Genomic DNA, 16467 nt, shown 5'->3' with positions numbered 1-16467 from the left:
AATGAAGAAAAGTCATAAAAAGAACAAAAACACTCAGAACTCAATGTTATCTCTTCCATAGAAGGCTTTTCCTTTGTAGTGAAACTAGCTGCCCCCTGCCACGCGTTGCTGTGGCCCAGTCTGGTGATCTGGAAAATAAAGTAACGAGAAAGTGTTGGTTTCTAATATATGTAATTTCTTTATGCTTGTGGGTAAACAGTCTTTCTTGTTTCTTTGTCAGTGCTGATGTGGAGATTGTTCGGTTTGCTTACTCTGGAACATGCAACATATAATTGTCCTTCTTTAGGGGTCCCTTTCAAATCTATGTTACTATATCTGTCATATATGTGTATATGTGTGTTTGTGTGTGAATCATATATAGTATTTTCTGTTGGTCATGGAGGTTCTGTGTGGGACGTTTGGCCCAATTCTATTGTTGGTGGTGTTCAGAATGCTCTTTGATTGTAGATTAACTATAAATCCCAGCAACTACAACTCCCAAATGTCAAGGTCTATTTTCTCCAAACTCCATCTGTGTTCACATGCAGGCATATTGACTATCTGTGCTAAGTTTGGTCCAAATCCCTCACAAGTTTGATGCAGATCCATAATTGTTTGAGTCCACAGTGCTTTTTGGATGTAGATGAACTACAACTTCCAAACTCAACGTCAATGCCCACCAAACCCTTCCAATATTTTCTGTTGGTCATGGAAGTCCTGTGTGCCACATTTGGTTCAATTCCATCATTGGTGGAGTTCAGAATGCTCTTTGATTGTAAGTAAACTATAAGTTCCATCAACTACAAAACTATAACTTCCATCAACTACAAAATCAATTTTTGAGTGATGGTCGCTCTTTGAGTTAGTAGGTGTCTTGTGGCCAAATTTGGCGGCAATTCGTCCAGTGGGTTTTGAGTTATGGTAATCCCACAAACGAACATTACATTTTTATTTATATAGATTAAAAATACCTAGTTATTTTTAAAAATATTTCTGACAAAAGTGTGGGGAAATAGAGAATTAGAGCCACACAGAGCTAAAGTGCCCAAAAGAATGGAGGTTCTGGGATGAAATACTGTCATGGATAAGCAAAAGGGTGGAGGAAACAATACACTTCAAGGGAGCTCAAAATAGTCAAAACCTGGAAAAATAAAAGAATTTGTTAAACAAGATATGGACAATAGCTCTATCATAAAAATTAACCTATACATTGAGGTTAATTGAAAGAAGATCTATTTGACAAAACTTAGAAACCTTTTAGTAATTTCACGTGTAAAAACAATTGTGAATTTAAACCACCAAGCAATGAAGGAAGATTGTGGTCGACCAATTAATTAATATGCTACAATAATTATATGTAATATATAATATTAGAATAATGTAGAAGTAATAGAATTGACAATGCTGCATTTATATAATGTAAATAATGGGAGAGTTGGGGGTGTAGATCTGTGAACAGAAGTTGTGCTCTGTATCTCACATTATCTTCTAATCCCAAATTATATGGCAGTGAAGACTCATATAATCCAATTCAAAGCAGATAATCTAGGATAAGATCCTGGAATATAGGGAAGTGTAGAAGTGGCCTAAGACAATTGTATAATGTTTTAAATGTTTAAATAAAAATAACTTTTAAAAAATTGTACTGGACTCAGGCAACAATTGCGACATGAGCTCGTATTCCTCACAGAAATGTGGAGGATCTGGTTCTTGACGGGTGAAAGAGGAGTTCACCTGCCAGGGAACACATTCACCCATTCATAGTTGGAATTAGCCAGAGCATCCTGAAGTGCAGCATTCCTTTGGGATGACCAAGAATGCTTCCCTTTTTGTTTCATAAGATTTTTTCCCCTTTTTGTTTCATAAGGCCTCGGAACATAAACATCAGGAGGTACATAGTGTTTTGATCAGTACCCAAAACATATTTTTCAAAAGTGACATATACTCATACAATTAGTATTATTATTATACTAGCATACTATTGTCCTCCCAACCCTGCTATATGCTTGCGAAACATGGACTGTCTACAGACATCACATGCAACTCCTGGAACGATTCCATCAGCGCTGCCTCTGGAAAATCCTGCAAATCTCTTGGGAAGACAAGTGGACAAATGTCAGCATGCTGGAAGAAGCAAAGACCACCAGCATTGAAGCGATGGTCCTCCGCCATCAATTCTGCTGGACCGGCCATGTTGTCTGGATGCCCGACCACCGTCTCCCAAAGCAGTTGCTCTACTCCGAACTCAAGAACAGAAAATGGAATGTTGGTGGACAGCAAAAGACTCTGGCATAGACACTGAGAACTGGGAAGCCCTGGCCCTTGAGCAGTCCAGCTGGAGGTCAGCTGTGACCAGCAGTGCTGCAGAATTTGAAGACGCACGAATGGAGGGTGAAAGAGAGAAATGTGCCAAAAGGGAGGCGCGTCAAGCCAACCCTGACTGAGACCGCCTTCCACCTGGAAACCAATGCCCTCACTGTGGGAGAAGATGCAGGTCAAGAATAGGGCTCCATAGTTACCTACGGATCCACAAGAATACTGATCATGGAAGACAATCCTACTCGTCCAACGAGGGATCACCTAAGTAAGTATACTAGCATTGCCGGGGTTATTTGAAAAAGTCAATTTTGAATTGCACAAAATGCATAAGGTTGCAGGTGAACTACAACGCAGGTCATGCCAGGTTAACCCCCAAAAACTCCATCAGTACTTTAAGTTTGTTATGTTGAGCAAGTTTGCTCTAGATGCATTGTTGGTGGGGTTTAGTGTGTTCTCTGGCTGTAGGGTAAAGCACAACTCCCACTATGGTGAGTGAGTCCCCTCAAACCCCCTCTATTATTATTTTTCACACTAGGCTCTTTAGAGAGTTTTGTTTTCCAGATTATGATTATGAGCGGGATTATAACTGTTGAGTATTTCTATATTAAACCATTACCGCCTCTTTACGGATTTTTCTCTTGTTGTCTCTTTACTGCTGTTGCTCCAATCAAGTTCATTCACATTCCAGGCTGAAAGAGAAAAGCAAGAGATAGTTACTGCTTTTCTGGGAGTGGTTCTCCCATGACCTTTGACTATTATTTCCCCCACAATTTTGTGTTTTGTTTTATAGTTTCCAATGCAGCTTGGAGTGTTTCCTGTCAGTTACATGGCCATAATTGCATTCAAGCAAGATTTTGCAATGGATGACTTGCATGTCAGTGGACCAATGAACACACTCTATTATTTATTTATTTATTCCCCACTTTATCTCTCCTGCAAGAGACTCAAATATGTCAACATTGAAACAGGATTAAAAATAAACAGTATTTTAAAATTCCCAGTGAAAAACCACTAAAACATAGAGTTGCACCTGCACTATAGCATTAATGCAGTTTGACGTCACTTTAACTACCATGGCTAAATGCTATGGAACTCTGGAAGTTTCAGTTTGCTGAGGCATCAGCTGTCTTGGGAAAAGAAAGCTAAAGACTTCATAAAACTACAACTCCCAAGATAACATAGATAGGCGCAGGATCGCAGCTTGGGAGTGAGCCCAGATTCATCGTTGAGCCTGGAACCACAGGTCTCAGAGGTAGCGAGAGGAGCTTTTGTGCAACGAAAACTTGTGGACCAGTTGAACCCGTACTGTGGGAAGTCTGACAAGGTGGTCCACACTTTTGTTACATCACATATAGATTACTGCAACGTGCTCTACATGGGGTTGCCTTTGAAGACTGTTTGGAAGCTTCAAATAGTCCAACAGGCAACAGCCGAATTGCTTACCAGAATTCAGGGAGAATAAAACCACCTTATTACGTCAGCTCCAATGGCTGCCAGTCTGCTCCCGAGCAAAATTCAAAGTGCTGGCTTTAGCCTATAAAGCCCTAAATGGTTCTGGCCCAGTTTACCTGTTTGAACATATGTCTTCCTATGACCCACCTCGGAGGTTAAGATTGTCGGGGAACTTCTCTTGGTCTCACCACTTCTCGTCCTTGGTGGGGATGAGATACAGGGCCTTCTCAGTGGTGATCCCTAATTTGTGGAATTCCCTCCCCAATGAAATCAGAACAGCCTGCTCCATCCTGTCTTTCAGGGGGGAAAACTTAAGACATGGTTATGGGACCGAGCATTCCAACAGTAACAATAGCAGTGCAATAATTGAGAACTCTTAAAGCAACTGACTAATGGACTGATTCTGGACTACGATTTTGAACTTGCGTGATTTTAATTGCAGTTTTAATAATGTATGTTTTATTGTTGGTTTTAATTGTAATCGTTATTTTTGGAATTTATTTGTTGGCATCGAATTGCTGCCAGTTGCGAGGCTGCCCTTTGGGTTGAGAAAGGCGGGGTACAAATATTGGAAATAAATAAATAAATAAATAAATAGATTTGAGGAAGGGCAATGAAAGTGGAGCCAAACTGCATTAATTCAACAGTGCAGATGCACCCTGATTTCCAATTATTATTTTTATTTATTTATTTCTATCCCGCTTTATCTCTCCATATGGAGAATCAAAGTGGCTCAGGATCAAAAACATTACAACGTAAAACATACAACAATAAAACAGTATATAATTATATATTATTGATAGCATAGCATTTAATATATTAGTATTAGTATCTTACAATATTATTATTGGGTTGTTGTAGGTTTTTTCGGGCTATATGGCCATGTTCTAGAGGCATTCTCTCCTGACGTTTCGCCTGCATCTATGGCAAGGATCCTCAGAGGTAGTGAGGTAGTCTATATCTATATCTATATAATTAGTATATATAGTGTGTATATATATAAATATAATAGTGTGTGTATATATATATAAGCATATTATTATAGAATATATATACACACATAGTATATATACTATATAAAATAGTATAGTGTGTGTATATATATATAATAGCATATTATACTATATATATAGTATATGTATATATTAGTGTGTGTGTGTATATATATATGTAATAGCATATTATTATAGACTATATATACACACACACACACACATACTATAAATACTATATAAAATAGTATAGTGTGTGTGTGTATATATATAATAGCATATACTATATATATATTGTGTGTATATATATATATATAATAGTGTGTGTGTGTGTGTATATATATAATAGCATATTATTATAGAATATATATACACACATAGTATATATACTATATAAAATAGTATAGTGTGTATACATATATATATAATAGCATATTATACTATATATATAGTATATATATATATATAGTGTGTGTATATATATATAGCTTATTATTATAGACTATATATATATATATATACACACACACACACACACACATATACTATAAATACTATATAAAACAGAATAGTGTGTATATATATATATATATTAGCATATTATTATAGTGTGTGTGTGTGTGTATATATATATATATATATATATAATGGCACAATAAATTTCACACCTGAGAGATGAAGGGGAAAACACTCTGCACATGCTCAGAGGCAGCAGTGCTACTGAATCCCTTCCACACAGCTGTATCAAATCCATATTTAACTGGATTATATGGCAGTGTGGACTCAGATAACCCAGTTCAAAGCAGATACTGTGGATTGATATTCTGGGTTATGTGGCTGCGTGGAAGGAGCCAGAGCCACTTCTTTCCATCTCTGCCCCAGATGAGAACTCCTTTCCCAAGGTTTGTCCTGCTAGGGATTTTGGACTTCAAGTCCCAGAATTCCTAACAGTTGGGTAACACGCCCGAGGCTTCTGGGAGTTGAAGTCCCAGTGAAGGAGAGCCCGAGATACCCGGATGTTCGCTCGAAAAGAGTAAGGACAGCACCGGAAGTGGGCGTTGCTAAGGGCCTTCTTCCTGCCCTAACGAAGCGGGGACCTTAGCAACGGGGAAGGTTTGCGCGGGAGAAGATGCAGCCCAGCGGGGAAGGAGATGCCGTGGGCCGTCAGAGCCCCGAGCCCACCATGTACCGGCACAGGCCCACCTCGGAGCTGACCCAGGTGAAGGGGAAGGGGAAGCCGTTCCTGGAGCCCCTTCTGCCTACCCCAACTTTTCTCCCCGGCTTCTGGGCCTAGCGCCCCCTACTGGGCATGCGCAGAATGCCTTTCCCACTCAACCACCTTTTGCCTCCATATATTATTATGGAGCCCATGCAGTCATGCTGGCCACATGACCTTGGAGGTGTCTACGGACAACGCTGGCTCTTTGGCTTAGAAATGGAGATGAGCACCACACCCCAGAGTCAGACATGACTGGACTTAATGTCAAGGGGACTACCTTTACCTTATTATTATTATTATTATTATTATATATTAGTATGCTGCACAGTGTTTAATAAATATTAAATTGCAAATAACATCATTATTTATTTATCTATTTGAATTGCACTATAAAAACAAATATTCTTATTTGATTAATCATTTTGTTTTATTATATTTAACAAACTGCATCTATCTCTATAAATAAAAATGTAATGTTCGTTTGTGGGATTAACATAACTCAAAAACCACTGGACGAATGGACACCAAATTTGGACGTAAGATACCTATCAGACCAACAAGTGACCATCACTCATAAAAACACTGAAAAACACAGCGGAAGGGACGTAAAAGGCCGTAAAAAACAAAATACATTGCAACGCATGTGCAAAACCACATATTATAGAATCAAAGAGTTGGAAGAGACCTCATGAGCCATCCAGTCCAACCCCCTGCCAAGAAGCAGGAATATTGCATTCAAATCACCCCTGACAGATGGCCATCCAGCCTCTGTTTCAAAGCTCCACCACACTCTGGGGCAGAGAGTTCCACTCCTGAACGGCTCTCACAGTCAGGAAGTTCTTCCTCATGTTCAGATGGAATCTCCTCTCTCGTAGTTTGAAGCCATTGTTCCGCGTCCTAGTCTCCAAGGAAGCAGAAAACAAGCTTGCTCCCTCCTCCCTGTGACTTCTTCTCACATATTTATACATGGCTATCATATCTCCTCTCAGCCTTCTCTTCTTCAGGCTAAACATGCCCAGCTCCTTAAGCCGCTCCTCATAGGGCTTGTTCTCCAGACCCTTCATCATTTTAGTCGCCCTCCTCTGGACACATTCCAGCTTGTCAATATCTCTCTTGAATTGTGGTGCCCAGAACTGTATAAACGAGGCTTATACTCGAGTATATACCGTAATTGTCTCAGTTATTCAGGCAATGTGTTTAAAGTTGTTTAAAGTTGTTTAAAGTTGATATGGGCTCCATCAGCACTGCCATATAATGCAGCTATAACTTCATGACATTTTGTAAGTTTTGGCCCATTTCTCTAATCTGTCAAGATTGTTTTGAATCCTGCTCCTGTCCTCTGGAGTATTGGCTATTCCAATTGGTGTCATCTCCAAACTTGATTATCATACCATCTAACCCTTCATCCAAGTCATTAATAAAGATGTTGAACACAAATATATACACACACAAAATACATATACACAGACTGGGCCACAGTAATGCGTGGCAGGGGACAGCTGGTTATAAATAGCATTATGTATTTACTTTTTTAATAGTTATATTTAACAGATAGTAAACTATAAATCAGTGTCCCCTTGTGACGCAGCGGGTTACACCTCTGAGCGGCTGAACTGCTTACCGAAAAGTCGGTAGTTTGTATCCAGGGAGCAGGTTGAGCTCTTGCTGTTAGCCCCAGCTTCTACCAACCTAGCAGTTTGAAAACATGCAAGTGTGAGTAAATCAATAAGTACTGCTCTGACAGGAAGGTAACGGCGCTCCATGCAGTCATGCTGGCCACATGACCTTGGAGATGTCTACGGGCAACGCCTGCTCTTCAGTTTATTTATTTATTTCACTTGTATACTGCTTTTCTCATCTCAGGGGTGAGGCATGAAACATTATCACAGGATGCATACGCCCAACACTGCTGGATAAATTATACTGTTTAGCCGGTATTGCACCACCTGACATCCGCCGGGAAGTAGCAGCCAATAAAGAAAGGACCAAGGCAGTGGCATCTCCAGCCCATCCCCTGTTCAGATATCAGCAAGCACACCAAATCCTTAAATCAAGAAATAGTTTTCTAAGATCTACAGAGATACAGGAACACCACAGCAAGCGAGGGTCCAAAAGTGGCAGGCTAAATCCTAGAACCTCAAACCATGGCTGATACCAAATGAGAGACTCCTGGGCACACAGAAAACTGGGAAACTTGAAAGGTGCTCTAGCACCATGTTATGCAGAGCCATTCGTAAGAAATGGGGCCACAAAGTGGAGCCCACGACATATGAGTGTTTAAACGAGCAAACCACAGACCACCTATTGCAATGCAGCCTGAGCCCTGCCATGTGCACAGTGGAGGACTTTCTTATAGCAGCACCAGAAGCACTCCAGCTACTGGTCAAAGGACATTAAGTATAATGCCAAGTTTTAAAACTTTGTGTTTTTAAATGCATTACAATTGTACCCTCAGTCTGCTTCTGACACGATAAATAAATAAACCCCAGGTTTCCAACATATTTTTGGCAAAAATTCAGTTCCTACATACATAAGAAACCTAACATAAACCAACAATAATATATAACTATCATATTAAAGTCTATCATATTGAGTCTACACTGCCATATAGAATCATAGAATTCTAGAGTTGGAAGAGACCTCATGGGCCATCCAGTCCAACCCCCTGCCAAGAAGCAGGAATATTGCATTCAAAGCACCCCTGGCAGATGGCCATCCAGCCTCTGTTTAATCAAATTCAAAGCAGATCAGCTGGATGTTATATGGCAATGTAGATGGGGCCTTAATGCAGTTTGGTGCCACTTTAACTGCCCTGGATCAATGCTATGGAATTCTTGGAGTTGTAATTTGATCAGGCAGCATCACTTTTTGGCAGAGAAGGCTAAAGTCCTTGTAAACATACAACTTCCATGCATACCTAGATTCAGTTCTGAGAGAAAGAAGGGGAAGCATTCCTTTATCATTTTGGCATACAGTAATTCTCAAGAGTGCCTCTAATAATGTGCAGAGTATTTTGCTTTCTCCTGAAACTTGATTTTTGGGATGACGAAGGATGTGTCTTTTATACATTATGGCTGTAATGCAACACACAGGGATACTCTGTGACAGCCTCTTTGTGTTGCTTGTTTTATTGGAGGTATCCCAAAAATGGCTACTATTTAACAGTTACAGTAGTGCTATGGTGATTATTTGAAAGTAAAATGCATACATTTGTATTGAAGAAGAAATGTTATCATAATGATCTAATCAGAGTTACAGTCTCCATCTTCAATTCCAATTTTATGTGAAGTGTTCAGATTGGCATCCCTTGTCAAAGCACACATTTTACAATGGTTATTAAATTTCATTTCAACCAAATAGTAACAACAGAATTGTGGAAGCAAAAGAAAGAAATGCATATGAAAAATAAAAATAATTACAAGAAACAGCTACAAGTACTCTCACACACCAAAGAATAACAAAAAGCGGACTTTTTTTTACTAGTGATGTTAATGATATATTTACTACCTCAATTTTTATGCATTTTACATCCACTAACTCCTTAATTGTCAGCGAGTTACTTTTTAAAGCCTACAAAAGTCATTTTGTTCCTACTCGCCTTCAAATATACAAGGAATAATTCACTTAAAAGTTTCTCTCATAATTTAGTGACTACTTTTTGGTATTTCAACCGTTAATTTCATTACAAATGTTTACATCTTTGGAAAAAATGTTTTAAAAGCCTTCTACAAAGCTGGTTTTAATTTGATAACATTGAGCTTCAGAATTTCAATATTAAACAGCAACCTTTTAATTCAGCACTGTTAATACCCAAGAGTTAACACATATTTATTATAAACTAGTATTTCAGGAGGGAGCCCCGGTGCCACAGAGGGTTAAATGCTCTTGTTACATCCCGAATAGATTACTGCAACACACTCTACGTGAGGTTGCCTGTTCGGAAACTTCAATTAGTCCAACGGGCGGCAGCCAGATTACTCACCGGAGTATCATACAGGGAACATACCACCCCTCTGTTATGTCAGCTCCACTGGCTGCCGATCCAGTTCCGAGCACAATTCAAAGTGCTGGTTTTGACCTACAAAACCCTATACGGCTCCTGCCCAATGTACCTGACCGAACGCATCTCCTTCTACTTACCTCCTCAGAGTTTAAGATCTTCTGGGGAGGTCCTGCTTTCGGCCCCACCTCTATCACAAGTGAGATTGGTGAGGACGAGGAGCAGGGCCTTCTCAGTGGTGGCCCCTCGCCTGTAGAACTCGCTTCCCGGGGAAATTAGGTCATTGACATCCCTCCTCTCTTTTAGAAGGAAACTAAAAACATGGATATGGGACCAGGCCTTTGGGTAATCTGTCAGATAGACAAAGGACAATGACGACTAGAATTGGACAGGATTATGACAATGCGGAATGAACTTACGGATTTTGAGCTTGGCAAACATTGATCATTAGATTGGTTTTTATTAGCTATGATGTATAACTGGATTGTTTTAATTGTGTTATAATTGTTGTTGATATATATTTTATCTTTTATCTGTATTACTGGCATCGAATTGTGCCTTTTGTAAGCTGCCCTGAGTCCCCCCTCGGGGGTTGAGAAGGGCAGGGTAGAAATGCGCGAAATAAATAAATAATAAAATAAACCACTGAGCTGCTGAATTTGCTGAATGAAAGGTCAGCAGTTCAAATCTGGGGAGTGGTGTGATCTCCCACTGTTAGCCGCAGCTTCTGCCAACCTAGTATTTCAAAAACATACAAATGTTAGTAGATCAATAGGTACCACTTCTGCGGGAAGGTAATGGCACTCCATGCAGTCAGGCTGGCCACATGACCTTGGAGGTGTCTATGGACAACGCTGGTTCTTCAGCTTTGAAATGAAGATGAGTATCACCCCCCCCCCCCCACCACAGTCGGACACGACTAGACTTAATATCAAAGGGAAACGTTTACCTTTACCTTTAGTATTTCAGGATGATGGGTCTCTACATGGTATGGCATTGTTTAACCTTAACATTCCTTTGTCTGCATCAATGATGCTAGTGCTGATGGGGATGAGGGTTGTATTTAACTTTTCCCTGTTTTAAAAAAATGTATCCCTTCAAAAAAAAGTTTTCATATCAGTATTGATCCTTGAGATAACTTTATTTCTCCTTCCACAGGATATTTCTCATTTGCTAGCAAGTGTCTTTAAGAACATGTATACCTCAGAGGTGATAGGAGTGGACACCGTGGAGAATATGATCAAGTCCCGTGGCGGAGACAATGTCCATCATGAGGAGTTCGTGAAAGAGTTACAAAAAGTAAAGTCTTAATTCAGTCCTATTAAAGAGAATATAAATGAATCAAACTATATAATAAATAATTCACAAAGTCAGAAGGCTGACTGTAAACATCTGTAATTTGAGGAGGGGAGGGAGGGTGAATGGGATAGCGAAGAATCAAAAATAGTGATTTGTGAATGCATTATGATATGGTATGAAATATGCAATACTTTGTAATTATTTCTTTAAAAAATAAAAAGGAATGTCATAATTTGCACTATCAGAAAAATTGTCCCAATTAAGAAGAAAATGAACATACTTAAAGAAGAAGTGAAATAAATGTAGAGAAGGAGGAGGGATTCATTAGACTAAGAATTAACCTACGTCTTCAGTACAGAATTGGGATTAAATTTGAAACTGGATTGCTGTGAGATTTCCGGGCTGTATGGCCATGTTCCAGAAGCATTCATGCCCAGCACTTTTAATTGTTACATTTGGCCCGGCCATTGTTTTTAATTGCGTCATTGGGTGTTGTTAATTGTTATTGCTTTGTTTTTTGAGTTATTGTGTTGTTGTTGTTGCTGCTGTTTTATTGTTGTATTTGGGCTCGGCCTCTTGCAAGCCGCACCAAGTCCTTCGGGAGATGGTAGTGGGGTACAAATAAAGGATTATTATTATTATTATTATTATTATTATTCTTTCCTGCTTATGGTAAAACTAATGTGTCAGGGAGTTTTCTCTGACGTCCTGAGATGTTGAGAGTGTGTGACCTGACCAAGGTCCCTCAATGGGTTTCCACAACTGAGTGAAGAAAACTGTATTGAATGATGTTCTAGGAAACATAAAGCTCTAAATCAAGCATGGGCAAACTTTGGCCCCCAGTTGTTTTGGACTTCCCACAATTCCTAACAGCCAGTACTATGAGGAATTGTGGGAGTTGAAGTCGAAAACATCTGGAGGACCAAAGTTTGCCCATGCCTGATCTAGATCCATACATCAAAGAAGTAAATAGCTAATTCCCCAATTGCTATTTCAGGTCAGGAAGAAATACAAAGACGAGTTGGCAGAAGCAGATATGCTAGAAAGGCACATCATCCAAGCCAGGGCTCGGGCCACAGCAGAAGAGGAAAGGATCCTGAATGAATATAAAGATGACGTTCCAGAAGGTTACCGTCACATTGCGTTGCCACCGGGTGAGCAGAACGAAGGTCTCCCATTCCCCATTTTACATTAGCAAGATTTAGACTACAGATCATTTTCCCTTTGATTCACAGGGAAAGTCATTACTGAATCCAGTATTCATTTGGCTTATATATCAATGACACATAGAAGTTTAATTGTAGATTGAAACATTATTTCTCTCTCTCTAAATTAAACTATAACTTGTTTGGGGGTGTAATTTGTGATATAAAAGAGGGCCAGTTCATAGAGGTTGAGAACCAAAGAAATGGTTTTAATGTGTAATTTTTTGAACCTTTGCCACAATGAGAAAAGATCCAACAGCTAAATCAGCAGTCAGAATTTTAGACACAACTTAGGGCCTATTTTAAACTTTATTTTATCAGCAGACTTTGAAGTGTATTTTAACTGTGAGTATTTGTTATATGGATTTTAATAGCAATTTGTAAGTAATAAATTATTATTATTATTATTTGAAACACAACAAGATGAGTCCACAGCAAGCACTCTGCTGGCTGTTGAATTGGATCACACATCGGACCCTTCCCAAGTGTCTAGGACTGTGTGATGTATCGGCGAATAATGCATGCAGATCCCAGTAAGGTGGCCTTCTGCAGCTGGCAGCTGGTAATTTTGTCAGCGCCAGTTGTGTTTAAGTGCAGGCCAAGGTCTTTAGGCACTGCACGCAGCGTGCCGATCACCACTGGGACCACCTTTACTGGTTTGTGCCAGAGTCTTTGCAGTTTGATTTTTAAATCCTCATATCATGTCAGCTTTTCCAGTTGTTGCTCTGTAATCCTGCTGTCACCTGGGATTGCAACATCGATGATCCATACTTTGTTTGTGAGGTCAGGAGTATTATGCACAAAACTCTGTCTGAATCCGGAAGTCCCAGAAGGGTTTGGCATGTTCATTCTCTAACTTTTTGCGGCTTGTGATCCCACCAGTTCTTTGTCGCTAGCTGATGGTGTTTGTGGCACAAGTTCCAATGAATCATCTGAGCAACGGTGTTGTGCCTCTGCTTGTAGTCTGTCTGCGCGATCTTCTTGCAGCAGCTCAGGATGTCATCTATTCTTTCATCTGCTTCCTTGCAGAGTCTACATTTGGGATCTGTTGTCGACTTTTTATTATTATTATTATTAGGTGGATGGATGGCTTTAGACTGGTATCAAGATAGACAGAAAAGAATCATAAGCAATACATGGTTGTGGTGCTATCCTCATTTCACCTTAGTTGCTGTTCCTTCTGAGTTCAGAAGCTGGTTCCCAGTTCGTTTAAAAAAAATGTATTTTACTGCTATGTGCAGAAATGACAGTCTTTGTCTTTAAAAACTTACCATCTCTCTTTAAATGTGAATGTTGTAGTAAAGTCTACCTTCAGATGGTGCGTGGATGATGAACTTCTGGAAAAGCATAATTTAATCAGCCCGAAGGATTACATCACAGATCCAGAGCTCATTACTCGGGCACCAAAAGGTAACTTTTACATGAGGATTTTCATAGCTTTCAGCAATGTAATACCGAATGAGAAGAAACACATTTACATTGAAGAAGTTTAGAATAATAATCGGAGTTTGACAGTCTTATCTTAAATTACAGTTTTATATAAATATTCAAACCTCCTGATGCCTAAATTAATGTAATTTTATTGGTATCTATTTTTATTTTGAAATTTACCGGTATCTGCTGCATTTCCCACCCTCGACTTATACTCGAGTCAATAAGTTTTCCCAGTCTTTTTTTTTTTTTTTTGGTAAAATTAGATGCCTCGGCTTATATTCGGGTCACTTATAGTCAAGTGTAACCACATCTATGTAATAATAAAGAGAGTAAAATAATAAATGTAATAAAAATAATAAGTAAAATAATAGAAATGAAATAATAACAGTAATAATAGAGTAAAATAATAAATGTAATAATAATAACAGAATAAAATAATGTAAATGTAATAATAATAATAATAATAATAATAATAATAATAACAGAGTAAAATAATAATAACTTTGACTTAATTATAAGCCACGGGGGGCTTTTTCAGCCTAAAAAAGGACTGAAAAACTTGGCTTATACCTGAGTATATATGATATATAGTATCGTAAGGGAGTAGAGCAATAAAGGTCAAAGATCAACCGATAGTGAGTGTGAGGCTCTTCGAACTGTCTTTGTGTATTTGTTGGTTAGTATAGTTTGTGTGTCTGTGTTAATATTGGTAAGTGTGTTCTCTGTGTGTTTGTTCTCGTTTGGTGACTTGAAGGCATGTACATTTACACATATACACACACAAACCACTTTGAGTCCCATATTTTGAGATATGTGGGATATAAATAAAATAAATTCAATAACTATCTGGAAATGCCATAGATCCCAGCAAAATGTACAGTTAGTTTTTGTGCAATCCACATTTGACCATGGGTTTTTTTTCTGTCTACTGCAGAAATATCCGAGCCTGGCTACTTGAAAGAAATCGAGAGTTTTCAACACCATATTTCTGACAATTCAATGTCTACCAAACTGAAAGAAAGTCCACACATTAAGAAACTACAAGAAAGTTTTCCAGATGTGTCTTTATCTAGCTTTACCATGGAGTCTTCAACTACTGATATTCCAAGTCGTATTAAAAAATCATTCATTAAGGTACCTCTCTGTGCAGTCTTTCTCCCAGAATTGAAGGCAGCTAAGCTGAAACTACTGTATGTTATTCATATTCATATTGTGGGACAGTGTGGCTTTAGCTTTGAATACATTTTAATCAGTTTTAAGGATTTTAACGGTTTGTTTTTAATTAATACCATTGAGGTTGAATTCTATTTTAATGTTTGTATATTTTTGGATTTTAAATTGTATTGAAATACTTTTATTGTAAGCTGCTTTATGGAGAGAAAAAGTGGGTTATAAATAAACACAATAATAATAGTAATAATAATAATAATAATAATAATGCTTACTGAAAAGGGTAGTAAAGTAGAAATCAGCAAGAAAAGTGGGAAAACACCTTACAGGTTGCATCAAGGAAGCTACAGCTTTGAGTTTGCAAGACCTGAAGAGGGCAGGGCCATTGGAAGTCTTGTGTTCATAGGGTCTTCATAAATGGAAGTTGACTTAATAGTAAATAACAAAAAAAATCAATGTGTCAGTGCTTTTATTATTTTTTAAAAATCTTTATATCTACTAACCTCGAAGACCATTGCTGTCGTACTGTGGCCAGGTTTTCTCTTGGCCTGCAAGGATCGTTTTACTTTTGTAAGAGCAATGTTTACCTTTTGTCCTGCTTTTTATTTTTGTGAATGTTTTTGGGCTTCATAGAATCATAGAATCAAAGAGTTGGAAGAGACCTCAAGGGCCATCCAGTCCAACCCCCTGCCAAGAAGCAGGAATATTGCATTCAAATCACCCCTGACAAATGGCCATCCAGCCTCTGCTTAAAAGCTTCCAAAGAAGGAGCCTCTACCACACTCCGGGGCAGAGAGTTCCACTGCTGAACGGCTCTCACAGTCAGGAAGTTCTTCCTCATGTTCAGATGGAATCTCCTTTCTTGTAGTTTGAAGCCATTGTTCCGCGTCCTAGTCTCCAAGGAAGCAGAAAACAAGCTTGCTCCCTCCTCCCTGTGGCTTCCTCTCACATATTTATACATGGCTATCATATCTCCTCTCAGCCTTCTCTTCTTCAGGCTAAACATGCCCAGTTCCCTAAGCCGCTCCTCATAGGGCTTGTTCTCCAGACCCTTGATCATTTTAGTCGCCCTCCTCTGAACACATTCCAGCTTGTCAATATCTCTCTTGAATTGTGGTGCCCAGAATTGGACACAATATTCCAGATGTGGTCTAACCAAAGCAGAATAGAGGGGTAGCATTACTTCCCTAGATCTAGACACTATGCTCCTATTGATGCAGGCCAATATCCCATTGGCTTTTTTTGCCGCCACATCACATTGTTGGCTCATGTTTAACTTGTTGTCCACGAGGACTCCAAGATCTTTTTCACACGTACTGCTCTCGAGCCAGGCATCCCCCATTCTGTATCTTTGCTTCAAGGAACTGATAGCATCCCCATTGAGCCTTTAAATATAAA

General features: G+C 39.0%; 1 protein-coding gene across 1 annotated transcript in view; it reads left to right on the top strand.

Annotated features, from left to right (window-relative positions):
- The first annotated feature begins 5829 nt into the window (after positions 1–5829).
- The window catches only part of DLEC1 (DLEC1 cilia and flagella associated protein), a 64248-nt gene continuing 53610 nt past the window's right edge, over positions 5830–16467 (top strand). The window contains exons 1-5 of the mRNA XM_067470387.1: positions 5830–5961; positions 11120–11260; positions 12258–12414; positions 13765–13875; positions 14834–15033. Of these exons, the coding sequence (XP_067326488.1) occupies positions 5872–5961; positions 11120–11260; positions 12258–12414; positions 13765–13875; positions 14834–15033 (699 nt within the window). The 5' untranslated portion in view covers positions 5830–5871. The remainder of the gene's footprint in view (positions 5962–11119; positions 11261–12257; positions 12415–13764; positions 13876–14833; positions 15034–16467) is intronic.

This window comes from Anolis sagrei, chromosome 6, assembly GCF_037176765.1.
Source record: "Anolis sagrei isolate rAnoSag1 chromosome 6, rAnoSag1.mat, whole genome shotgun sequence".
In the NCBI taxonomy this organism is placed as follows: domain Eukaryota; kingdom Metazoa; phylum Chordata; class Lepidosauria; order Squamata; family Dactyloidae; genus Anolis; species Anolis sagrei.
This window is presented reverse-complemented; position numbering and strand designations above follow the sequence as displayed.